The sequence below is a fragment of the Trichosurus vulpecula genome, chromosome 6 (genome assembly GCF_011100635.1).
Source record: "Trichosurus vulpecula isolate mTriVul1 chromosome 6, mTriVul1.pri, whole genome shotgun sequence".
Classification (NCBI taxonomy): Eukaryota; Metazoa; Chordata; class Mammalia; order Diprotodontia; family Phalangeridae; genus Trichosurus; species Trichosurus vulpecula.
Window position 1 is genome coordinate 166917761 of NC_050578.1, and position 27600 is coordinate 166945360.

General features: G+C 41.4%; 1 protein-coding gene across 4 annotated transcripts in view; it reads left to right on the forward strand.

Moving 5' to 3' along the window:
* Positions 1–27600, forward strand: part of APBB2 (amyloid beta precursor protein binding family B member 2) — a 428865-nt gene that overhangs the window by 372758 nt on the left and 28507 nt on the right. For 2 of the 4 annotated variants that reach the window (XM_036762574.1, XM_036762576.1), the window contains one exon: positions 25184–25189. The exons of the other annotated variants lie outside the window; for them this stretch is intronic. In XM_036762574.1, the coding sequence (XP_036618469.1) occupies positions 25184–25189 (6 nt within the window). The remainder of the gene's footprint in view (positions 1–25183; positions 25190–27600) is intronic. 4 annotated transcript variants of the gene reach the window in all.

Sequence of the window (27600 nt, forward strand, 5' to 3'; positions counted from 1 at the left end):
AATATAGAGGGCACAGGCACTGTTTCTTCCCAACCCTCCACTCCACTTTTTGTGATCAAACATCCTGGAGAGCCTGAGTTCACTTTGTGATGCTGAGGAGTCTTGCTTGAGTCCAGCGTACACCCCAAGACTCCCCCATTATCTTACCTCTTTGTGGACTTGGTTTTCTCCCCCAACTTGGTTTAAGTCAATAAAGGAAATAAGGGGAGGGGGTTTAAGGGAGGTAGGGTATTAAGAGAAACCCCATCTCGTGTCTCCCTTACTACTAGGGATGAAAAACCCTTAGAAAACCTCTTCGAGCCATCGAGGCTAAGTTTGCAAGGCTCTGAGAGAACTCAGGATTCCAGAAGTACACATTACTATAGAATTTACTGAGTGGGGGTAGGAGGATGAGGGGTGATATGGTCAGAGCTGTGCTTTAGGAAAGTCACTTTGGTGGAGGAGTGAAAGATGACTCAGAGGTCAGAGGCAGGAAGACTCCCCAGCAGGTTACTGCAGTAGTGCAGGTATGAAGTGACCAGGGCCTGTCCAAGGTGGGGGCAGCATCTGAGGGGAGACTGGACAGAACCTGGCAAGAGATTGGTTAGGAAAATTGTGAAGGAGGGCTAGAGGATGACACATAGCTTACAAGGTGACTTAGGATAGAGACGTCCAAAAGAGGGGAGGGTTTTGGGGGAAAGATCCAGTTTGGACCTGTTGAGTTTGAGATGCCTACAGGACATCCAGTTCAGGATGTCCACTGGGCAGTTGGAGATGTGAGGGTTGAGATCAAGGTGATCAGAGAGATTATGGTTGGACAAATCGATCTGTTCAACCCTGTGGCTATTCTGAAACTGCTCTCTCAAAAGTCAGGAGTGCGTTCTTAAAAAAGTAAATCCAATGGCCTGGCTTAGCAGGTTGACTCAAGGTCAGGAAACTCTGGATTGGAATTCTGTATGACTTACTGGCCATTGACTGGTTCTGTGATCCTAGGCAAGTCACTTAACCTCTCTGAAGATCAGTTTCCTCACCTGTAAAATGGGTATTATAATAATAATATTATTATTATATATACAATAATATTATAAAAATTATCTGTCTCACTGGGCTGTTGCAGGGCTCTGACATGATTATATATATAAAATATTTTGTAAACCTTAAAGTGCTATATAATTGTAAGCTACTGTGGTTATTACAATTATCCTATTTTGAACTCTCTCCAGCTCTTTAGGCAATTGACCACCTTCTCCTCCTGGACATTCTCACCTTCTTTGTGTCCATGCAGAAATGAGTCTGGTTACCAGAGCATGACGTGGTAACTCACCTGACCCAGCCAGCTCTGAATGGTCCTGACTTCACGTGGGAGGGCTTCTTTTCTGCCTTGGTTCATAATTTGTGACCAGGAAGCCACAGTTAACTGGCCAGATACTTAGTCCTCTGAGCCAAAGAAACAGAAGGACTTGTTCGAAGACAGTTTCAATATCTTTTAAGAGAAAACTAGCCTGATCCAAACAGGGGAGGGATGGTGCACAGTTTTTATAACTGAGTAGAGTTGGGGTGTCCAAAAAATAAAAAACTTAGCCTAGGAATATGTATATGGAGAAATGTTCTAAGTTCTTTTAAAAATTCAGTCAACTTTTAGGATACTACCTCTGCATATATTACATTTCACACACATATGTGAGCATTTAAGTAAGGTCTTAAGCAGGTTCGGTAGTGTGTTCCACAAGCTGAAGTAAGTATCCTTTTTTCATTGCCGTCCCTTTATAGTCCTTGTGTTCGGGTCTCCTCTGTGTTCAATTCATTTATTGTTCTGGCCGGGAAGACAGCTTAATTCAGAACTTCCTTCAAGGTGAAGGTGGAGAAAATAATCACAGGATCCTTGATCTTCAGTTGAAAGGGCCCTCAGGGCCACGGTACAATGTCTTCATTTTACAGGTGAGCCAGCTACACTCGAGAGCAGTGAAGTGACTTCCCAGGCATTGAATGTCAGAGCGAGGATTGGAACTCAGGTCCTCTGACCCCAAATCTTATGCTTTTTCCAGTGTACCCAGCTATGTCATGTAATGGCTGTTATCGTGGTTCATAGTAAATTGAAAAGCGTTTTTGTGGTTGCGTTTTATATCTTGTCTCATTCATATTTGTATATTCAGCATATATCACAGTGTTTTGTTCCGTAATGAGCTAGCAGTGTGAACGTTATTTTGGTAAGGCACCGTGACTTCCTTGCTTAATGTTTATACCCATCTAATCAAACAAATTGAAATTGGATTGTAGCTGTTGTACATGCATAAGGAAGCATAATGTAGCTGTTATTTTCCAGTTAAAATGCAGGTCTGGATGAGATAAAATTGATTTTTCTAAGCTATTTGGGCACATTGTAGGTTGACTGAATTTTCACTTAGGTTTTCACAGAGGAGGTAAAAGGGCTTTATTTATTTATTTATTGCTGATGTCATTCTATAGAAATATTTCACCCTTATTAGGACTTCAGATACCTTTATAGATTGAGTCTTTGTTTGTTCATTGGTTCATAATTTACTTGAAATCATCACAAACCTGAAAGCAGCTGCCAATTTAGCGGGAAAGAGGGCAGGAGAGGGATAATAATTAAGTACAATCCTATTTAAACATAGGCTGTTTCTGCAATAAAGACACCACCGATGCTAGAACATCAGGGAAGCATATTTTTTATATAATTGAATTTTCCAGCTAGCCAAGGGTTATTCTTTCAAGTGCCATTACTCTAACGTTAACCAGTTCTGATAGAAGTCGTGTTACATGTTCTACTACCCTCTTACACAGAAGATGCAGGGAATATTGCTTTAAGAGTCCCATTATCTGAGTCTAACAGTGTGTGCAGTGCTCCGCACCCATAGTTCACCACTTCTGCACGTATCAGTGTTCATGCTGTCTTCGCTAACGTAGATCCACAACCTCTCCACAGTTTTGGTAGAATCTCTTCATGTGTCCAAATTGTTAAAATATTCTTCTTCTGGGAGATGAGTCTTTCTGAATTTGGCTAGCCAAGTGCTTAAACAGCAGACCTGCTCAGTCTGTCACTGGGCCCATGCTTGAAGCCTTTCCAGCTTCATGTAGGACCAGCTAGAGCTTGGACATCTCCGGCACCTGGGTTCTTTGAGAACCCAGGGTCACCTCTCAGCTGTGAGAAGGTGCTGCAGGGGTTAACAGAGGATCCTGAACACAGTTGAATTTTTCCTTGATTTTTAACACCAACTGTGCTGTATCAAGGGATCACTCTCGCAAGCCATTGAAGCATGCCGGTCTGTTTGACCGTGCAGTGAGGTCTCCCCTCCCTGAAATGACTGTACTTTTAGCTGGTGCTTTTTATAGTTTTCACCTCACTGACAGCTGTCACTACTCACTGCTCCCAACGTGTCTGCCTCCGTCAGTCTCGTCTCCCTCCTAATCTACATGTTCTAAATCTGCTTTATCCTGAGGAAGTAAATAACCAGGCTCGTTGGTTCTTCTTTTAATTTTCGAGTGTGATTTAACACAATTTTATTAATATCTTTTGTTTTTACATCACCTTCATTTCTGAAAATACTTCTCCCCATTTTCCCCATCTAGCAAGCCATCCCTTCTAACAAAGATTTAAGAAAAGAAAGAGAAAGAAGCCATTTAGCAAAACCATAGTCAGTGTATCACCTGAGTCCTGCAGCCCAGCCAACTGTTGTCCCCCATCTCTGAAAAGAAAGGAAAGAGCAAAGGATATGTCTTTCTTTCTTTTTTTTCAACTTTTCTCCAGGGCCAAGGTCTTTGGTCATTATCATTACACAGAGCTCAGTTCCTTTTTTTTGCTCTTTCCATGGACATGGTGGTAATCATTGTATAGATTGTTTTCCTGGTTCTGCCTACTTCACTTAGTATCAGTTTCTGTTTGATTCCATATCTCTGAATTTTTCAATATTCATACTTTCTCACAAAGCTATGGTACTCCTTTACGTTACTAACCAACCCCTGATTAGTTCAGCAGTCAGTGGATATTGACTTTGTTTCCAGTTCTCTTGCAAACTCAAAAAAGTCTGTTCAGAATAGTTTATATGTGAAACTCTTCTTTCTCACTTTGACTTTGTTGGGATATGAGCCCAAGCAGTGGGCTCTCTGTGCCATAGGGTTTTTGGTAACTTTCAGCATAATTTGAAGTTGCTTTGTGGGAGTATTTGGACCAGTTTGCAACTCCATTAATAGTATTTTTTTGTACCTGCCTGTCATTCCACAGCCTCTCCAACACGGACTCTTTCCATGTTTTGTCATCTTCACCAATTCCGGCGAGAAGTAGAACCTCAGAATTGTTCTGATGTGCAGTTTCTCTTATTTTTAGTAATTTGGAACCAATTTTGGTACAGTTATTAATAGTTTACAATTCCTTGGAAAATTGTTCCTATGTTGGCTCTTACTTTAGACAAAATTCTGATAAGTTGAGTAGCTATGATCTGTCCCATAAGTGAAATTCATGAGCTTTAGTACATGGACTTTGAGATACCTCCTTTGTCTGCTGAGATATTTTTTGATTACTTCTCTGCTTAGAACTGCTTTCTAGATAGTTGAGGCCACTTTTGGATAAGGAAGGTATTACTGTATATGGAAACAGACATCCATAAATCAATAATACTTATTCCTTTCTACAGAGCAAAGATCACAAAATGCTTTGTTCATAATAATCCTTTTAGCTTCCTCATTGGAGGGGGCTGGTTTGGATCACATTTAAGGTTCCTTCCAGCTTTAAATATATGAGCCTGTGATAGGTAGTACTCCTGCTGTTAACCCATTTTACAGATGGGGAAAGCAAGGCTAAGGAAAGCTAAATGAGACAGCTGATAAGTGCTAGAATAAAGACTCAAGAGTCAAGGCACTTTCTACTACACTATGCTGACCTGAATGTGTAACAACTGATTGTTTTAACATTGGGAAAGGTATGACAAGGTTGTATATTGTCACCTTATTTATTTAAGTTATATGCAGGGTACGTTGTACAAAAAGTACAGAATTAAGGTCACCAGGAGAAATACCAACAGTCTCGGATATGCAGATGATACCATTCTGATCGCAGAAAGTAAAGATGAATTAAGAAGCCTCTTGATGAGGATGAAAGAGGAGAGTGTAAAATTGACTTGAAGCGTCACATCAAAAAAACTAAGATCTTGGCAACTGGTCCCATCACTTCTTGGCAAATATAGAGGGAAAAGAAACAGAAGCAGTGTCAGATTTTATATTCTTGGGCTCAAAGATCACTGCAGACGGCAATTACAGCCATGAAATTAAAAGACTCTTGCTCCTTGGAAGGAAAGCTATGGCAAATCTGGGCGGCATACTAAAAAGCAGAGACATCGTCACCTTGCTGACAAAGGTCTGTATGGTTATGTAAGCTATGGTTTTTCCAGTAGCAATGTATGACTGTGAGAGTTGGACTATAAGGAAAGCGGAGTACACAGAATTGACACTTTCAAATTGTGGTGCTGAAGAAGACTTTTGAGAGTCCTTTGGACAGCAAGGAGAACAAATCAGTCAACACTTAAAGAAATTAATTCAGGCTATTCACTGGAAGGTCAAATACTGAAGCTGAGGTTTAAATACTTTGACCACATAATAAGAAGACAGAGACTCATTGGAAAAGACCCTGATGTTGGGAAAGATTGAAGGCAAAAGGAAAAGGGGACAGCAGAGGATACGATGGATAGATAGTGTTATGGAAACAATGAACACAAACTTGCACAGACTTTAGGAGTGAGTGGATGACAGAAAGGCCTGGCTTGCTCTGGTCCATAAGGTCACAAAGAGTCAGACGTGACCAAACAACAAGAACAAAACATGGTCTTCTCAGCAAACACAATTAACTACCCACGCAAAAGCTAAAAATAGCACAATTCTAAGGTAGGAGTTAGTCACCTCTGACAATACAAGAATTAAAAAGGGAGTTTTACTGTGCCTTCCATATGCTCCTTGTGGATTAAACTTGGCAGAAATTCCCTGTTAGTAGAATTCTTCCACTAAAGTTCTCTTCTGATACCTCATCATTGCATGTAGGTCAAACTGAGTTCATGTGGTCTATATCATTGGAGTATAAGTGCAGGCAGACTCTTCTGAGCTCTGAAAGCTTTAGACTCAGGTCTTTCATCGAGCTACTTTTAGAGAGGCTCGTTACCAGGATGGCCATGATGAACCCAGGATGAATTATTTTTTATTTTTTGGACACCCCAACTCTACTCAGTTATAAAAGAGCTGTTTTCCACAGGATAATGGCCGACTTTTATATATCACTTAAAGGTTTGCAAAGTATTCGTTATACTCTATTTCATTTGATCTTCACAACCCTCTGAGGTTTGTTGTTTAGGTATCTTTATCCCCAAGAGAGGAAAGTGAGACTTAGCTAGGTTAAGTAACTTACCTAGGGTCATGTAACCTATCTGCTACACAAGGTTGCATTGTCATAGGGTGGTACTCACCAGGTTTAAATTACAGATCCTTAAAATGTGGAAGTATCTCTTTGGTTATTTATTTCTGTTTTTTTTTTTTACAAGAAAAGCAAGATTCCAATTCAGCTTTGCCATTCATTCAGAATTGTTCTGTTGGCCTGTAGAAGCTCCCTAGGATTTCAAAATGGATCATTGAATCACTAAGTCTTGCACAGAAACAAATGAAGAGAGGAAAAAAGAGTAAGAGAATGAAGTCAGCATATTAGAAGAGGAGCCCTGGGATTTTCTTTTCAGCCCTCCTTCTGGCCGTGTCTAAGAATTTTTAAGTGCTCTCACTTGGCCAACTTAGCACTATTTTGTCACCATTGGCACTAGAGCTCTGCAGTAGCATACCGATGAGGGAGAGGTGTTGGGGGGGCACACTTTAACTCTGGCATCGACTCCACTGAAAACAAAGGATGCCTTCTTTGAAAAATGGGCTTGGCTGACAAGTACGAGATGGGAATGCCAGACAGAATCCTGTATTTGAAAAATCCCAGCTGAATTTGCCCCTTATTAGAATCTAGTTCCTTAGAATTTATTAAATTAAAAATTCACATTCTGATTGTTTAGCAGAAAGGTGTTCTGGTAATGGTCCTAGCTACTTCTGTGAAGTGACAGTTGTATATTTTAAGGAAGGTAACCTTTATGAGCTCAACTTTCCAAAAGAGGATATTGCATTTTTGATATGGCTAGAATGCACTTTTTAAGCCCCACAGAACTAAAAAGGGAGTGCCCAGTGATGTAGACCATCACAGGAAACATGAACTATTTCATGATTTTCCTGAACTCTGTAGTCTTTCTGCCTTTCTTCCTTCCCAGAGCCATGAAAAAGCTAGAGTTCTCTTCTGGCTGACTGAGTACGGCAGAGGAAAACATGTCTTGGTTGGCTCCCAGCTGCACCCAATCAGCATGGCCCCTCCATACACTGAGCGGGGAGGGCGGGAGTATCCCCGAGGAGAAAAGCAGGAGCTGACATGGTTTTGTTTAACTTAATACAAAATGAATGAGGCGCTGTTCTCGGGGTGGGGGTGGGGGTGGGATTCAGAATGGGTCATCCAAGTCCCTGGAGCGGTAGAGAAGCGTGAGCAGTTGGCATCATCACCTGACAGTGCTGCACGCTACAGAGTGACCGAGGACTAGGACCGTGCAGAACTATGGAGTTATGCCCTCACATCTGACGGGCTTGCTATTCACTTTCCGCCTTTGCTGCAATTAAAAGGTAAGTCGTTTGAAAGAAAAGGCGACCCACCACTTCTGCTAGGTAATTGCCTTTGTCTACCGGTATTTTGCAAGGCAGAGGAAATGACTTTGTAGCTGCCACTAAGCTGTAGGAATTCCTTGTGTGACAAAGGGAGTCCTGGGCTTTTGCCTCTCAAAGGCTCACACTTAACCACCTTCAGCACTGCTGAAGTGTGTGTGTGTGTGTGTGTGTGTGTGTGTGTGTGTATGTGTACACTACAGGCTCTGTATGTTTCTTCATCTCAAGATACTTTTTTTAAGTGGTACAAGAATGGAAAAGTAGTTGAAATCTTCACAGGAGCACTGATAGCAGAATGTATTTCCAATTCTTCAGCTCCCCAGGAAGCTGTGGTTACTGGTTTTTTTGTTGATTGATTCAAAATGGGCATTTCCAGGGGCCTGGGTGTAGTTTCTTATTATTTATTTGCATTCAGGCAAATAGATACATAGATGGAAATATATTAGAAATGATTGCTTAGGATAAATGCATCTATGCGAGGCTTTTGGGGGCAGGAAAAATATGTATTATTTTGGTAATTAATTCTTTGGTTTTGTAATTCTTTTTTTAATTAGATATTTTGGTAATAATAACTGATGTTCGATACAGAAAGCTGTGCCCGGCAACAACAGCAACACAAATCTTATTTGATTTAATATATTAATAATGTGACTGCCAAGAGGAAAAAAAAAATTCTGAAGTGCCAAGAAATAGCAAGTTTATAGTGTTACTTGTATTTTCAGTGTACATGACCCAGTTTGGCTCTTTTAATTGAAAAAGAAACTTCAAGCTTTAAACATTGCTTAAACACTGAATGTGGCTCCCAGGGGACCTGCCCCTTCTCCATCATCTATGTTTCCCTCTGCTGATAATTACAACCTAGTGCACATATGGATTCGCTAATTGACATATAGCTGTGAATCCTCATTACTGAACTGGACAAGAGAAGGCAGAAGAAGAGGCAGTCCCATTAATCTTTTCTTTTCTTGTTACAGCTGCAGCTGCACGCTTGGGTTTGATTTGTAACGCGAATGGCAGGGTTCTGTCTGCTTCCCTTATTCCTGTGCTCATTTCTGTTTCCTTAGTGCTAGAATATTAAGCAGCCTTGATCTCATGTAATAAAGGCAGTTCATAAGCTTTACTACGTTCCTTTCAGGTGCTACTTTTAGTTGGAAGGAATTATGGAGCTCTTCAGACATTTCCAAAAATTTTATTAGGAAAATTATTGTAAGCGACTCTTTGTAAATAGCATCAATGCATTCATTGGAAGCATAAACAGTGAAGCTTTTGTTGTCAAAGTGATTTGTATCAAGAGATTAAATGAAGTCTTTCCACAAAAAAACAGCCAAATCATGTCATTTATTGGCTGTCTTTGATGAGCAAAAACCATGCTTGTTAACCTGTGTATCCTAGCCCCTCTGACTGTTCAGAGGCAGTAGCCAAAGCTCAGCGATCATCACTTGTACAGGAATCTCATCTCTTCAATTTACTTGCCATTCCAACAAGCTCTCCATGTCAGGATTGGAAAAGACCCAAGAGATCTGAGTCAATCCCTGGGAAGGACCTCCATTACATAAATTCAACAACCATCCAGCTTCTACTTAAAGACCATAAATGATGGGGATATCACTCACTTTCAAGCAATAGATTGCTCCATTTTGGGGTAGTTCTGAGAAAGTTGTTCTTCCTATCACGCTAAAGTTGGTTTCCTCATCCGTCCCCCTTCATACCTACTTCTGGCCTCTAGGGCCAGGATAAAACAGGTGACATCAGTCTTCTCCAGGACAGATACTTGAAGATTACCATCATGTATACTCTATCACCTCTCCTTCTCCAGGCTAAAATTTCCCTATGTTTTTTTATTATGGTTTTTTTTTGGAGGGGGGAGGTTGAGGGGGCAGGGAGCTGATTATGAATCTTGGAGGCCATCTAGTGCTATCCATGCCCAAGACAGGATCCCTGCTATAATACACCTACTTTTAAGGACCTCTCATTTACAGTACAGACAACACCTGTGAGTCGAGGAGCAGCCCTTTCCATTCTTGGACCCTTATCATCAGGAATTGTTCGTTAATGTCAAGTTCTTTGCCTCTCTGCTGTTCCTACCCATTGTTCCTAGTTCTGCCCTTGGAGGCCAAATGGAATAAGTCTAATCTCTCTTCCATGTGACAGCTCTTCAGATTACTGAAGACCCCCTCCCTTGTTCCCTTATGCTTACCTCCCACCCACTTTCAATTTAAACATCCCAAGGTCCTTCAACTGAGTTTCCTACACATTAGAGTATAGTGGACAAAGCATTGATGTAGCCAGAGGACCTGGATGGGACCAAAGCCCATCTCTAATGCTTACGACATGTGTGACCTTAAGCAGACCTCTCTGGTCTCAGATCTGTCTTATGTAAAATAAGAGGGTTTGATTAGATGGCCTCTGGAGGCCCTTCCAACTCCAGCTCTATGCATGATCTCCTTGTCTCAAGGCCCTTCATGGTCCCTTGGCCTTCCATGAACACTCTCCAGCTTGTCAGTGCCCTGCCCAAAAGGTGCTCCCCCAAAGTGAACATAATCCTCCAGACTAGGACCTGATTGGTGTAGAGTGCAGCAGAACTCTCCCTGAGAAGTCGGGCCTCTCTGCAGCACAAGACCATACTGGCATTCTGTGGCTTCCTTGGGACAGATGGGGAGTTGATTGTCCTCTCAAATCCCCAGTTATTTTTCAGATGAGCCACTATCTAACCCTATCTCCCTCACCACATACTTGTAAATAAAGCTTCTTGCTGTCTTCTAGCTTGTCCATGTCTTGGAAGTTCCTTCTTAATCTTAGGGCCTTTCTTCTGAGCTGCACCCCCATCCCCACCCCTGCCAGTTAACCTGCATATATCCTGTTTGACCACAGTTGTAGGGCATGTCATCTCCTCCATCAGACCGTGAGCTCCCTGAAGGCAGGGGCTGGTTTTGCCTTTCTTTGTATCTCTGGTGCTCAGCGTAGTCTCCAGCACATAGAAATGCTAGTTGACTGACTGGGATCCAAAACAGAAAACATTTCCAGATATGATCTAGCCAACACAGAATACAGCAAGACCATGATCTCCCTGGTCCTGTGTGCTATGCTTTTATTGTTCAGTCTTTCAGTCGTATCTGACTCCCCAGGACCCTGTACAGGCTTTTCTTGGTAAAGATACTGGAGTGGTTTGCCATTTCTTTCTCCAGTGGATTAAGCAAACAGAGGGTAAGTGACTTGCTCAAGGTCCAATAGCTAGTGGGTGTCTGAGGCCAGCTTTGAACTCAAGCCTTCCTGACTCTAGGCCCAGTGTTCTATCCACTGAGCCATCTAGCTGCTTTTATTACTGCAGTTCCTAAATTACTGCAATTACTAAAATTCCATTAGTTTTTGTATGCCATGTCAAACCAGTTGCTCCTGCAGCCCTTTGAAACTCACAGAATTTTTTCCTCATAAAGTTTTTTTTAGTATTCTTTTTTTTTTGCAGAGAGGGAAGGCAGGGCAATTGGGGTTAAGTGACTTGCCCAAGGTCACACAGTTAGTAAATGTGTCAGGTATCTGAGGCCGGATTTGAACTCAGGTCCTCCTGACTCCAGGGCTGGTGCTCTACTCACTGCGTCACCTAGCTTCCCCTTTTTAAAAATATTCTTAATATGCCACCTCAATTCTGTTCTCTTGCAGTTAATTTATTTGAACCTAAGTCTATGATTTTCCATTTAATTTCTTCAATCTGTTTCCTAATTGGGTAGAATGCTAGGTCTGGAGTCAGAATGACCAGAGTTCAAATGTGACCTGAGACATGTGACCTTGGGCAGGTCACTTACCCCCTGCCTGCATAAAACCAGAGAAGGAAATGGCAAACCACTCCAGTATCTCTGTCAAGAAAATTCCATCAAGAGCTGGTTCACAGGGTCATGAAGAGTTTGACACTACTGAAGGACTGAACCACATGTGCCAAACACTATGCAAGTGCTGGGGATACAAATAAAGGCAAAAAGCCAAGCCCCAGTCTTCAAGGCACTCATACTCTAATGGAGGAGACAACATGCAAACAACTATGTGCCCACGAGATATGTTCTGGGTAAATTGGGGATCATCTCAGAAGGAAGGCACCAAGATTAATAGAGTAAGGGACATATCCATGGTCATGCAGGCAGTATGTGTCCAAGGCCAAAGACAGGATTTGAACCCAGGTGACTCCAGGCAGGATCTCTAGCCAGTATACCATACTGCCTCTACAAACTGCATTCTGTGGGACTAACAACTAAGATGCTCTGTCTCATTGAATCAGACTTCTACTAGTGGAGGGCACCTCGGAGACCATCCAGCTTCTTGTTGTATAAACAAGTCCATAGAGATTGGGATATGCCAGAGGTTACCCAGGGAGAGAAGGTATTAATTCTCCTTCGTCTTGAGCTCCATCCCAGTAGCTTTGCCAGGATATTCATAGCCTCTGTTATGAGTGTTATCCACTTGGTTTTGAATTCCTGCTGTTTTCAGGCTTGGTGGTTCTATCTTTTAAAAGCCCTTGCTGATTTCCATTTAAATGAGACCACCTTTTCCAAGGCCCAGACTCTTTCCTTCCCTAGCCAGTGAGCTCTCTCCTTCTCTGGTGCTGATGATCCAGTCTAAGGTTTCCCTGACATTCTCTACTTCCCTCTTTTTCCTTTATTGGCTCCCTCGTGACCATTTCATAGCTCATTGACATCTTTGTGGCAGGGAAAGATGACAGGGACTGAAACTACCCTATGCTACTTACTAGGATTTCTGAAAAAGCTTTGGTGGGGGAAACTCCTGTTTAAAATAAGGTTCGATTTTACTCTTCCTTACTTTGGATAATCAAAAGATGACTTGTTCCATTTTCATCATTTCAACTTTTTTAACCCCTTTCCCCTCTCCAAAGTATTTAAGGGTCAAATCTGTACTGTACACAGAAACCCATTTTTCTAACACTGACAAATAATAAGAATAGCATTTGTATGGTACTTTAAGGTTTGCTAAGTTCTTTACATATATCTTATTTGATCCTTGCAATATGACCTGGAAATTATTATTATTATTATTATTATTATTGGAGGTGCTATTATTATTCAGTTACAGATGAGAAAACTGAGGCAGACAGAGGTCAAGTGGCTTGTCTGGGGTCACACAGCTGGTGAGCTTCTGAGGATGAGTTTGAACTTGGGTCTTCCTGACTCCAGGTTCAACTCTATATATAGCACTGCCTCTAATAGAATATAAATGCAGACTATTAGCTTGCAGCATGTCCTTTGCTTTTTCTATGCATCAGTTTTAAACAATTTACACTGAGGTGGATAAAACGGATGAGAAAATACAATTTAGCTATTTGGAGGAGGGGGAGAGGGAGGGAAGGAGGGAGGGGAGAGAGAGAGAGAGAGAGAGAGAGAGAGAGAGAGAGAAGAGGAGGGGAGGGAGAGAGAGAGAGAGGGAAAGGAAAGAGAAAGAGAGAAGGGGGGGGCATAAAAAGATTTCATTTTCCATTTTTAAGATCTAAATTATAGTTTCTGGCTCTACTATATGGCCAGATTTCTATGCCCCACTGGATTGTTTATACACACACACACACACAGACACACACACACATATATAATATTACGTATATATGTGTGTGTATATATATATGTATTTGCAGTATTGTCTTCATGTAGTAAATGCACAGAACTAAAAACCAAGGTAGAATAGGACAGTGGTTTTGGTGATAGAACTCTGAGTTTGTTGCACGGTGGGTTTTTGACCCAAGTGTTTCCTGCTCTTGTACATGAGAAGGCATTCCCAGGAGGAGTAGCAGCTGGAGTAGTAATAGCAGACATTCTAGAGTGCTTTGAAGTTTGCAAAGAACGTTATCTATTTTAGATTCCAAACTGGTGTTTGTGTATTTGCCCATTCTTCTAGCTGGCTTAGGTTATTTTGCAATCTCATTGCCTCAGCTTAGTGTCATATGGAGAATGAATGAGTGTTTGCTGCATTCCATAATCATCACGATTGATGTAGTCATGTTTCATATTTTACAAAAGCATTTTCGTGTGTGTATGTCGTTGAATCTTCACAACACTGGGCGGGGAACAGTAAATTCACTCCCCACTCTTCATAGCTGAAGAAGACACTAAGAAACAGAGAGATGAGGTGACTTGCCCAGAGTCACACAGTCACCATGGGGGATCCAGGACTCAAGACCCAGATCTCCTGGCGCAAATTCTGATGCTCTTTCCACTACATCTCACAGCTTCTTCACTTTGGATGGATGGAAGTGGGAAAACATGATTGTTTCATGACTTAAATTGTGTGAAATCACTCTATGCATTCCTCATTTGGATGACCAAAGCTTTTCAATTGCTTTTTAAGTTATTTTCCTTTAAGCATCATGGTCCCATGGGAAGAAGTGGAAACTGTGATCTGTGGTACTAGCTCGGATTGTCAGAGTAACAGCTAAGGTTATATAACGGCTTATTCTTTGCTTTAATCATAAAGAAATGTTGTTAGCACCTTGCAAATAGTTCTGGGAACCATTTTAAAAAATACTTATTTTCTTGGAACCATTTTTGAATTCTATAGCCTGTTTTCCTTATATCCGTAAAAGATAAAATTAAAGTGTTTTAGTTTTTGTTGTGTCTTCTTTCTTTCAAACTTCAGATGTACCTCTTCCTGTAGCTTCTTTAGGCTTGTGAATTTCAAGGGGTTCAAATGCTTTCCTTATTAGGGAAGCCTAGTCTTGAAATTTGAGTATTGAACACTTGCAAATGTTAATCCTGAGCGTGTTTTATTCTGTTTTCCTTTCTCAGAAAGACCCATCAATGTACCCATTAAGTTATGTACTTGGTATCATAAGCAGATGATGAGGACGCGAAGTGATTGCACTTGTCAGTCTTTCCAAGGCCTTCCCCAGTTGTCTTAGAATATTCATGTATGTACAGGGATGAATAAATTATGATGGCCTAGATAATTGCAGGAAACAAGAACAGCAACAAGACATTGGTGCCCTCAGTTAACCTGATTCTGTCATTTCCAAGTTTGGGTCTCTTTGCTTGGCTACCTGAAAATGCTCCATTTCTAGATGTCTGGATTTCCTTCTTTCTCATTCTGTTGGGCTTTGAAATGGGCTTTCAGATATGATATAGTTGGTGATTTCCCAATCCCACCAAATCCTACTATAGGTGGCCAACATCTAAATTCTCTACTATCTCTACTGACTGATCAGCCAGCTCTCTGTAGCCTCTGCTCCTAGGAATCTCAAGAAATAGGACCTGGGAGCTCAAAAAGTACCTGAGAGGTCTGACAGGAAGAAAAGTCAGTCAGTATTTGAATTTTTAAGATATTTAGGTTGTATTCTAAAGAAGGAAGGACTTTTGTTTGAAAAACCTTTGCAGACTGATAAAAATTTGCTGGAGGAGTTTGGGGACTTTGGTTCTAGTCCATACCTGTTAGGACAGCCAGTTAAGACTATCCTTATGGGGTAGCTAGGTGGTGGAGTGAGTAGAGGACTGGCCTTGCAGTCAGAAGGACCTAAGCTCAAATCTGGCCTTAGACACTTGACACATTTACTAGCTGTGTAACCTTGGGCAAGTCACTTAACCCTAATTGCCCTGCCTTCCTCCCTCAAAAAAAAACCCTATTCTTAGCAAATAACATAAATAAAGCTGAATTTTCATGTTTTTGTTAAAGCAGCACACTTGAAGCAAGAAGTAATTCATATGTGCTTGGCTGCAATCTGAGGGGCCTCAGCTAAGTCCACTTTCTTCAAGCTATCCAGGCATCTTCCAGAAAGACTGGAAAGATTCTCAGAAACTGGACTCCAGGAGTCTATTAAGCACAAATGTGACTTGTGACTACCTTCTACTGAGTCTTCCTTTGAGCTCTCTGGTTGAAAGCTTATCCCCTTGGTATGTTCATCTATTTCTTTAAGATGGTATGGGAGGAGAGTGGCTGGAAAAAAGTTAACTTGCTGAACAGGGAGGTGACATGTTTATCTTTGGTGTGTGTTCTGATGAGGCTTTTTTTATTAGATAAAGGCTCATGCATTCAGTTGTCCTAAATGGCAAGCAAAAAGGTGATTTCTCTTAGGGTGGAAGTCAGGAAGATTACCTCAGAAGCCAATCGTGTTATTGATCTACACACTGAAGGAATTTATTGAGCATTTTCTTGAGGAGGAGAGAAGCTGTTTTTCACGTTGATAAATGTTTTGAAACAGGCATAAACTTAAAGCCCAGGAAAAGTTAGAGTTGTTTACCATGGAGACGATCGGGGAAGCAGAGATTTGCACCGCTTTCAAATAGACTCTCGAGAGATTAATAATGTTCACCGAGCTCACTGCTGTCAAAAGAAGGGAATTATGTTCTACTAGTATTGTTTCAGATCACATGATAACAAAAAATCATTTTTAAAGTGCCATGGCAAATCCCGTAATGTAGTTGAAGAGAAGAAATACAGTCAACTCTCATTTATGCAAAATTGAACATGTTTTCAAGTTTCCATTGTCAAAACCAAATAGAATAGGGGAAAACCCCTTTGTTTTCTAGTATTCAGTGTCTATTATAGCATTTAAATGTAGTTTTCACTCAGTAAGATTGTTTAGGCAAATGGTTGTTTATTCCAGCCCCTAAAGACTGTCCAATTTACTACCAAACAGGAAGAGGTGTTAAATGATAGCAGTATAAAATGAACCACTCTGGCTCACTTAATGTCTTCAAGCAAAGACTGGATGTCCACTTTTCAAGATGGTGTAGAATGGATTCTTGTTCAGCTACAGGTGGGACTAGATCACCTTTGAGGTTCCATCTCACTCAGACATTCTGTAACATCAGTATTACCTCCAAACCAAAAGATGGTTTGTACAGTGAGCTTGAGAGAACGTGTATGTGCATTCAGCTCAGACAAGGGGTTCATGATCTAATTGAATTTGTTGCATAGAATGGAAGTAGGGAAGAATCATGAGTAGAAGTAGAAATAGGGACCACACTGGTCATTTCATTCATGTAAAGAACTCCCAGATAAGGAAACCCTCTTCAGAGGGCACCTTTCTGCCAATTACAGTCTTTGTGAGTTGTTTAGAACATAGAGAGGTTAAGTGACTTTCTGAGGGTCACACAGCCTACATGTGGCAGAGGCAGAGTTTGAACCCAGTCTTCCTGGCTTCAGAGGCCAGTTTTGTGTGCTTTACCCAGTGCTGCTGAGTAGGGTGATAACATAGGGAAGCTGGGAGATTTCACATTTCCTAAATTGAATTTTGATAGTATGGCTTCGTGATTCCTTGAAGTATTAAGAATTCACAGAATATCAGACACACTTGTACTCAAATGTAAGTACAGCAAGGAAGGAAGGAGGGAAGGAGGGAAAGAAGGAAGGAGAAGGGAGAGAAAGAAAGGAAAGAAAAAAGGAAGGAAGAAGGAAGGGAAGGGGAAAGGAAAAAAGGAAGCCAAATAGAAATGATTTGAGGATTTCTGATCATCTAAGATCAGATCCAAGGATCCTAAACACATCTCAATTGACCATGTAGTAATAGACTCAACATGTGAGAGAAAACATGAAAACATAAATCAATGAAAGCAGGATTCAGAATAAATCTCCCAAGAATTAAACATGCTGTCTTGGTTCACTTTAACTGCTGAACTTTCTTAAACTTTGTCTTAGGGTCGCTCCTTGGCAGTATGCCCCCAACATGCCTTGCCAGGTGTCACAGGCTTTCTTTGTGTAACAGTCTTCAACATACTCTCAATCTCCTGTTCCATTGTGAATTCCAAACAGTTCTCTCTTTACGTAAATGGACCATTCTGCAAACCTCTGTGTAATGTGAATTTGCCCATGGGTGTGAGGAAGGGAGGAGGGAGGCAGGAAGGGGGCCAGCATGCAGTTCAAGGATACATGGGTGGTGGGGACAGAGAAGCAAAAGCAGGAGGAATACGTGGGGACTAGGACCAGTCACTTGGGGGCCTGGCTAGATCCGATAAGAACATGGGAGGCAAGCATGGGGGACTGGACATGGACACAGACAGGAGAGGATCAGTGACACCTGGGGACTAGGGACAGACATCCAGTACTGAGGGCCAGTGGAAGACAGATTCACTGAGCCAGACATAGCAGTGGGTGGGCAGTGTGGGGCAAAGCTTTCCTCTCTTGGTGCCTGAAGTCTCAAGCCCAGCCCCCAATCTGGCGGCAGTAATGGCTCCACATGTCTGTTCTGCTTTCACTTGGAGGGGTTTTTTTTTTTGAGTTTTTGTTTGTTTGTTTTTGGTGGGAGGGGTGGGAGGCCACAGAGTGCCGAACTCAGAGGCAGGAGTGGGTAAAAAAAGCACAGTAAAGTTATTATAGGTGGGTTTTTTTTTAGAATGTGGATTTTTTTCAGAATTCTTTATGTAAAGTCAAATTTGTATAATACATAAAGTGAGAACTGTCCGTACAATCTTATTTGGTGTTAAGTATTTTGTCACATCTCTGCTTTCACAGTTTCACAAGTAGGGCTGATTTTACCAATTCTACCTTCCTTATCCTTGATTGGAGGTTTATATACACCCCTTGAGAAATAAATAAGAAGTGTGTGCATTCTTTTGTCTCTAATAACCAGAACAACAGCTTTCTAATCTGGCATAATTGAAAGCTGAAACCTCTGTAAATTCCATTCCTTTCAAAGACATTCTAGTTCCTGGTAGCTTTATAATGCCCTTCTCTCCCTCCCACAGGAGACTATATTGCTGTCCTGTCTTCTCAGAAAGCTCCATGACAAAGTCCTCAGTGTAGAGATGTATATTTGTTACCTAGCCATGAATAGCTGTGCCCAACTTAGTTTTAAATCTTTTGTTTCTCACTGGTTTTTGTTTTACTCATAATTCCCATTGTTTGGGCACAATATACTAGCCCGTTCCCTGACACAGTCAAAGGACACCACGATGTAACATGTAGGTCAGTGCTTGGAAAAGTATAAGGTGACATATTAAGAGTTCTGTCCTCTACTCCTCACTCTGTGTCGTGTTTTCATACTTCCTTAAAGTAGGCCTTCTTAAACTTTTTCTACTTGAGACCCCTTCAGTGCTTCTTAAGCACCAATCCCAATTCACAACTATCCCTCCTGGACTATTCCTAGTCATGGTTAGAAATGATCTTTATATAGGAAAGCTCTAGTACAAGAAATAGTTTATAACAGACATTCTCAGCCTTTGTCATTCTGGTGAAACTTAATCATGTTAAGTGCGTAAATTAAAATGCAAAGGATCACAAAGAAAACCAATTCTATCCAAGTACAATTATCACAACATCCTTTTGGAGTTCACAAATATCAGGTTAAGAACCCCTAGCTTATAGGTTTCATGTTTGCCCTGGTGGATAAGCCTTAGAGTGTTAAATCGATGTCATTTTCATCATCATCATTGTTTTTAGCACTTTTTAAGTATGTGTATGATGCTGGACTAAGCGCTTTCTATCTGTAGATAGAATCTGCTTGGAGCTCCAAAAGGTAGAAACTAGAAAAATGTATTGAAGTTGCAAAGAGGCTATTTTGAGCTTGATGCTGGGAAAAATTCCCTACCAGTTAGAGCTATCCAAAAGTGGAATGAGCCTCCTTTGGGAGGCAATGGGTTCTGGGTCACTGGAGGTGTCATCAGACAAAGATGGATCAGAGCCTTCATTGGGGAGGCTTGTGAGGGACTGGTGTGGAGGAGGATTCTTGTTCAGGTCTAGACTTCTGAGGTTCCTCTGAACTCTGATAAAAAGTGACAGTATACAAGTTAGCTGTGACCAGGTTCAACATCCAAGAGGCTGTCAGCAAAGAAGTCCACTGTGATCCAGACAAACATTCACAAAGAGTTGTGCAGACAAAGAGATCAAGTTTTTATACACATGCAGCAGGTAGTGGAAAGCATTGGCTAGGAGTCACGTAGCAGGTAGTCGGGAGCTTGGAGCCTCAGATGGAGTGGAAGTATTGGCCATCTGCTTTGTTTGTTCCCAGTTGGCTGATGAAGGTCGTTGCTGATGTTTTTATGAGGAATTTCTTAGTAATTTGGGTATTCAATAACAAATACCAAGCATTTCTCTTCTTTCAGGTAAGGGGGTTGGCTTTTTTCAATGGAAACATTGCAAATTATATATATATGCTGTATCCCAAGCAGTTACCAGGAACATACTGATGAGGCAATCATGAGTTTTTCAGCCTAGCATAGCATCAGTTTCTTTAATTTTTCATGCTAGATTCTTACGTAGCAAAGGAATTTAGCTCTAAATTTAACTTCCTTTAGTCTCAGCATTTGCACAGAACAAGTTTGGGTTGAGGAATTTCTCTGGTAGATATACATGGGGAGCTAATTGTGTAAGACAGTTGCGATCTTGATGGCTTTGAATGATATTTTGAATATCACTTGGAGAAATCTTTATTAATGGCAAGTTTTCTCTGAGGCATTGAAATCAAGTGTCACCTTCAATCAAAAGAGAATCTCCCTGGATGAGTTTGGCATTTAAGGGCATTAGAAGCTTCTTGTTTTGCTTTTTTAATGTCAGACTTCTGGAGAAGATATTGCTTATGTATCAGTTTTTTTATATCAGTGAATTTATACTCAATTAATTTAAAATACTCATCAAAGCTACTTTTTCCTTATAAAATGAAAGAAACATGGAAGATGTTTTCCACAGTGTAAACAAAAGAATCTGTATCAGTCACAAAGTCCAAAAAAGGATAGCAATGTCTCAGGGTCATCTTGAATAGAGGTCAATACCAAGATCCTTTCTACTTCCTTTTTTTGTGGCTGCCGTGATGAGACTTGTAGGTGGAAAGGGCGCCGGATTCGGAGTTATTGGATTTGGGTTTAAATCCTGGCTCTGTCATTTACTGAGACCATGGGAAAGTCCACATCACCTCGGGACTGCAGCTTTATTCATTTGTAAAGTGAGCAGGTTGGATCAGATGACTTCTGAAGTCCCAGCTCGTAGACTGTGAGCCTAGAATCTATTGTCAGTTCTCGGGTGTTAAGAGTAGTAGCTGAAAAAACAAAATGCATTTTTGTGGCATAAGAGATCATTTTTCTTTTTGTTAGTCTGAAGGAATTTCATTGTGCACTTTGAAAGAATGCCATCAAAAAACCAAAAGATTGGCAAGTGACTTTGAATGTGAGGAGTCAGAGCACTTGAGAAGTCATGGATTTTAGAATGACAGCATCAGTGGGGCAGCTAGCTGTTGAAGTGGCTAGAGCACGGGCCCTGAAATCAGGAACACCTGAGTTCAAATCCAGTCTCAGACACACTAGCTGTGTGACTCTGGGCAAGTCACTTCACCTCAATTGCCTCCAAAGAAAAAGATGAAGAACAATGACAACATTGGATGGGTTCTCAAACTTTTTAGTCTTAAAACCTCTTTATACTCTTAAAAAAAAGTATTGAGGACCCTCCAAGAACTCTTGTTTGGGTGCTGTATATCTACTGATATTTAAAATGTCTTAGTGAAAATAGTTTTGACCTTGCAGACTTCCTGTAAATGTGGTCTTTGACACTTTGAAAACCACTGATATAGTCCCACTCCCTCATTTTAACACATGAGGAAACTGAGGCCCAGGTGGCTTAAATGACTGGCCCCAAATCTTTTTGCTAATTAGTGACAGAGCTAAGGCTAGAACCTGGCTCTCTTGACTCCCACCCAGTCAGTGCCCTTTCCAGTATACCACAGTGGCTCCCTGGGACTGATCCTTAGAGACAAATCCAGCGTAAAGGTCACAAGCATCACTCATTCCACAAATATTAAGCAAGTACCTACTTATTATAGGCAAGGTACTGTGGGTAAATCAGGTCAGTTCTCATCATTGTGCTTGGGTGATGATCATACATACTGTCTGAAATAATAGATGCCAAAAGCTTTACTTTAGCACCAAGAAGAAAGCAAGGTAGTTAGTCTGAGGAGCTAGGAGGGGAGTAGTTAGGACCACCCTTTACTTCCTTCCATCTAGAGAAAATGCAGGATCAGCTGAGTCTTGTTTTCCTCGTTGTTCAGTAATTGACTGTTAGGTCCTTGAGGACAGGGATCAGAGCTTACTCAGTACAATGTCCTGCATATAACATATAATCCCTTGATAAATATTTGTTAAATAATCAGTGACTGAATGATCCAAGCTCCCCTATTAGATTACCTTCTCCAAAACCTTCCTACGTTTTCCAGCCTATCCCTGGTAAGCCCACAGAAGCCTCTCTACCAAATACATTTTTTATTTTGGGGGGCGGGGGCTTTATGGGGGCTAAGAAGGCAATCAGGGTTAAGTGACTTGCCCAGGGTCACAGAGCTCATAAGTGTCTGAGGTCAGATTTCAACTCAGGTCCTCCTGACTGAAGGAGTGCTGTACCCACTGCACCATCTGACTGCCCTCACCATACACTTTAAACCCCAAGGTAACCTCCCTGCTTTCAGAAGGGAAGGGATGTGTCTTAGTTTTGACCAGACATTCTATTCCCCTCCAGACCCTTGAGGCCCTGCCTTCATGCCTTCAGGTTGTATCATACTGACTCCTGAAGTTGCTTTAGGCTGATGGAAGCAACATGCTGGCTTTGGTGTCAGAGGACACGGCTCAGATCTCCGTTCTGCCACCCAGTGTCTCTATTATCTTGAGCCAATCTCTTCACTTCTCTACATCTCACTTTCCTCATCTGTAAAAGGAAGTGATTGGCCTAGATAACCCCTCATTCAGGGGTTCTTAACCTGGGGTCCCTAAACTTGTTTTTTTAATTCTGATAAGTGTTTCAATATAATTGGTTTCCTTTGTAATTCAACGTTTTTTATTCTATGCATTTAAACGTGATTCTGAGAAGGGTTCTGTAAGCTGCACCAGACTGCCGAGGAGGTCTGTAACACACAAAAAAAGATTAAAGACCCTCTGCTTTAGGGTCTCAAGTTTACCTTTTCTTTTTTGCCTTTTCTTCACTGCTCTGTCTCCCCTAGCACTTAATGATGAAAAGTGAGCCTCTACTCAGAAGTCCCTGAGAGAGTGACTGTCTGGTTGGGGAATAATAGGCACACAGTGGAGAGACTATTACCTGGGAAGATCAGAGCACAATGCCCCTCTTATGTAATTAAGTGTTAAATGGTGATGTGCCCTCTACCAAAGTTCACTAAGAGGACTGTTTATAGCCCAACAAGCCCCAGGACGTGCAGCAGCTCTCCTGAAGGACTCTCTGGGCGGGAGGTGACAGCTGTTGGTGCCATGCCCTTTCAGAACTTAGAAACAAAAGCACTTCGCTGGCCTTCTTCTGCACCACTGCCTTGGCCCTAGTCACCATCTGTTTAGCTCCAGCCAGGCTGACAGCAGAGAGTGGGAGATGAGGCCCCAGCCCCCTGGACAATGCCATTAGAGGGGATGGTGCTGGGGCACATAGGGCAGTGGACTTGCAACCAGACAGATCCAGCTCCAGGGCCTGCTGAGTGAGCCTGTACAAGTCGCTTGACTTCTCTGGGCTTTAGTGTGCTCATCTGCAAAACACTGGGGGCTGGACTGGGTATGCCCTGGCCAGCTCTGTTCTGCTTGTTAGAAGACAGGAACCTACAATAAATTAATCAGACAGTTTGGTGGGTTAGTGAAATAGGTGAATCGTCTGACATTAGTAACAACAGTAGCATCTCATTTACATAGGGCTTTAAAGTACTTTCCTTATAATAGCCTTGATATTTAATAGTATAAATATTCATATACCTATGATGACAAAACTGAAGCCAAGAGCAATTAGTTGCCTTGCCCATGATCCCCCAGTTAGCAGGTATCAGAGCCACAATTTACACTCTTGAATTCTAACCTCTTTTTACCCACTGAGCTGCCTTTTCCCACAGACTCTGTCCCCTAAAGGTGAAGAGCCAACGTTCTCACCAGCAAATCCTATAGAGCTGGGGTCCTCTATGGTTTTAGTGTCATGGACCCCTTTGGCAGTTTGACAAAGGCTATGTACCTTAGAATCATATTCTTAAATACAGAAAATCAAATATATAAGATTATCAAGGAAACCTATTTTTTGAAATATTATTACAATATTGTTTTTTTTAAAGTTCACAGACACCAAGTTAAAAAAAATATACCATAGAGAAGGAGGACCCATTCAGGGATCTCACCCACTCCTTGTTGTATGGCTGAAACACTCTCATTTAAGGCATGCTCTGTGGAACCAGGATTATGATGGGCTAATATTTACCTTCTGTTTTAACCCACCTTGTTTAGAGCTCAGCATTCTAGCATGGTAACCCCTCTGGAGGATGAATTTGGTGTAGAAGAAGACTTTGCCTTTTTCTCATGTTTTAATGGTATTTGCCCATCCTCTTAATGGCTCTCTGTATAATGCATTTCTCCAACATCCTTTTGATGTCCAGTGGCAGACTTTGTTTAATGGCTGACAAGAACCGAATAATATTTTCTTTATTATAGGTTGGTGGGTTAAAAGCCTTTCCCCAGAGTTCAGGGTTAACAGTGAGCCTCTGGTGTAGCCTGGCAATGAAACTCAAGACTTGGTGGAGTCCAGGGAGCTACTGCCCTGGCTCCATCATTGCTCTTTCTCTCCCTCAGTCCATACCATTTTCCTTGCTCAGGATGTTTGGGTCACCCTGCTGGTCTCCTATTTACAGTTCTCTCCTACCCTCTCTACCTCTTCTGAGCCTCTTCTCCTCCTATCTCTCCATGACTTTGTCTAACTCTGTTTGTCCCCAACACCCCATACTGAGAATGTCATTATGGACTCTTTCTTTATGTGTGTGAAAGGGCAATTCATCAGCAAAGAAAATGAAAAAATAGAAATAAAGGAAATATCCATGTTTAATGTCTGAAATGGTAATAAAGTCATTTCAGCTGCTGCTGACAGCTTGGTGGTACAGTGGGTAGAGTTCTGAGCCTGGAGTCAGGAAGACAGGAATTTAAATCCAGCCTTAATTGTATGACCACAGACAAGTTACTTAACCTCTGTTTGCCTCGGTTTCTTCACCTGTAAAATGGGAATAATGATATTACCTACCTCCAGGGTTGTTGTACAGATCAAATGAGAAAATGTCTGTAAAACACTTGGCATCATGCCTGGCACATAATGGGCACTACATAAATGTTAGCTACCATTATTATTACTACCTTATTATTAACAGCTCACAATTTCCTTTAAAATATCAGCTGCCTTTTTTTTTTGAGTGGAAGGGGAATAAGAAGAATGAAGATGTGTATTCAGTATGTGAATGTTTACTGCAAGGCTTGTCCCCTGTTTGTCCATGATATTTTAAGCTGGATTACTTTCCCACATTGGTATGCTGCCTCGTAAATTTAGCTGATCTCTCTTGGCTTCCTTGTACACTGCCCAAAATACACACTTAGGTGTGATTGAGTTCAGCTGAAATAACTACTAGACAGGAGTATGATTGTGGTAATTAGATGGGTGCAAAAGACTGGGTGGTAAATGCTATTTCATTGTATGCCAAAATCCTGCCCTCCCTGTGAATGTGAATGCTAACGTGCTGTTTTTGCTCTGTTCCTTCATGCTGTCCTGGATTCAGAGAGAGGTAAATGATATTCATTTTTTTTTCATCCTCAGTGTTTATTTGTCTGGCAATGCTCACTTGCTTTCTCCATAAAGTCATGCCATGATCACAATCATCTTTGTCTCCTAAAAGCAGGACATTGTTGGTTTTCTTCGCAAGCTGTCCTTGTTATGTGCCCCATTGTCAACCAGTGTATGGAAATAAATGCTTTGGAGGGTCTTCATTCTCCATAGTATTTCAGCCTATTTGGCAGTGTTGTACTGAATGATTAAGCATGCAGAGGAACTTGCTAATTCATGCTAATGACAAGGAGAATCGAATTAACATGTTAGTGAACAAACATGGTGGAAATGCTTAGGCAGCGTACCCTGTCATGTAGCAAAACCTTTCTTGCTTGAAATATAGTTAATATTTCAGACAGTATGTAAGTCCTTTGAGATCAGAATTTAAAGTGAGGTGGTCCTGGCCATAGACTCTGCCATTCAACCCTTCCTTATCCATGAGTTCAGACCAAATAGTCTAAAGCAAAGTATTTGAAAATCTTTCTCCCTGATCCTCCTTCCCCTTTTCCTCCCCCATTGCCCTTTTCTCTTTTGCTCCTTTGCTCTTCCTCCTCCCTATTCCCCTTCCCTTCCAGTTTCCCACTTTTCTTTCCCTCCTTCCCTCATTTCTCCCCCCTTCCCTCTCTTTTCCCTCTAATTTCCCCCTTTTCCCCATTTCTGGTATGAAAAGTTTAGTTTTCTTTAAAACCACAACCATTAAGTCACTGATATGTTTATAAGCAAGTGAATATTTCATCTGGGGTTGAATATTAGCTAGCCCCTTGGGCTACGTTGTGCATTAGGCTCTTTTGTACCATTTAAAATCCAGAGAGATCTGCAAATTACTGCAAACCTTGTGCCCTGGGCCAAGAGCCAAGTCTGGCTGCCTGTATTTTACATACAGAAAGTGAAGAATGGCTTTTAACATTTTTAAATAGAAGTTTATTTACAAATTTCAAAAACCAGTCTTAGTTCACACTAAAAATAGGCAGTAGTTTACTGTCTCCTGATAAGACTATCCAGATTTGTTGAAAAAATGGTATCTCTCTCTCTCTCTCTCTCTCTCTCTCTCTCTCTCTCTCTCTCTCTCTCTCTCTCTCTCTCTTTCTCTCTCTCCCTCTCCCCCTCACCCTTTCTCCCTCCCCCCCTCTCTCTCTCCCTCTCCCTCACTCCCTGCCTCCCTCCCTCTCTCTCTCTCCCTCTCCCTGCTTTCTCTCAGTAGGGCTGGGGAAAAGAATGAGAATGATCAGGTTTATTTCTTGGTTTAGTCAGAATCATCAAGGTTACTTCCTTTCCTTTGCAGTCGATCACACATAAGATCATGAGGTTTTTTTTGTGTGATTGAAACTGAGTTGCCTGTACAGCAGCCATCCTAGAACCAATCATTTCCCTGATGTCATGCTGTGCTTCTATCATCCCTCTTCCCAGCATCCTTTGCTTTGAATTTTTAGTAGTTCTGATAGGACTGAAAGGAGAAGGCATAGACTTGTAGACAGTTCTGGAAAGGAGGGAAGTTTGCAAACTTGACTCTTGGCTCCCTCTTTCCTCCCACCTGAGCCTCCTTGAGTATTTCCAGGTGGTAGAATCTTTAATCTTCAATTTACATATTTCATATGTTGAAAATGCTATTATTAGCATAATATATATTTACCAAGGTGACCCCACAGGGCCCCCTCTTACCCTCTAGAGCTGTGATCCCTTTCCTGGGCTTGCAGACAAGAAAACACAATTGTGAAACCATAGAATAGAAAACTAAACTCTGAGAATCGTTGAAGTGTAGATTTGGCATGCATTCTATGGGATAAGATTTTTAAAAACAAGAAGAAAACAAAGAAAGTCTTATGTGTTTGGCAAAGGTGGGAGCCAAATGTTGGAGAATAAAATTTCCACCCCTGCTGTTGGGGGAAAATTTTACAAACAAAGCAGAGGAGGAGCAAGCAGTACAGTGCTGGGGGAGGGATGGAAATTGCTTGCTCCAGTAGCATTCACTGCATTCATGGTACAAAGGAGAGTTGCTCTCTGAGGTGAATGTTCATTTCTCATAAGCATTACTGCCCAGATGGGCTTGTTAGTACCTAGCTTGGGTGCTGCATCTGCATATAGGGTTCCTAGTTTCTGAAGTTAGCTTCATTTTTTATTCCTATTTCTGAAATAAAGCATTTCAGAGAGATCATTACATTCCCCTTAATTATGGGTTCCTCCCCTTCACCCTTATATACTTTGCTTGCATTTTATTAAGTAATGGGGAGATAGGGAAGGGTGGAGTTGTGGGACTTGAACATCCAGAAATGCAGTGATCACATTGCATTCTTTTGTCTTTCCCATTTGGCTAAATCTACTACTACTGCTAATCAGGTACAGTTGGTCACATGAAAGGCTTGGGCCCAACCA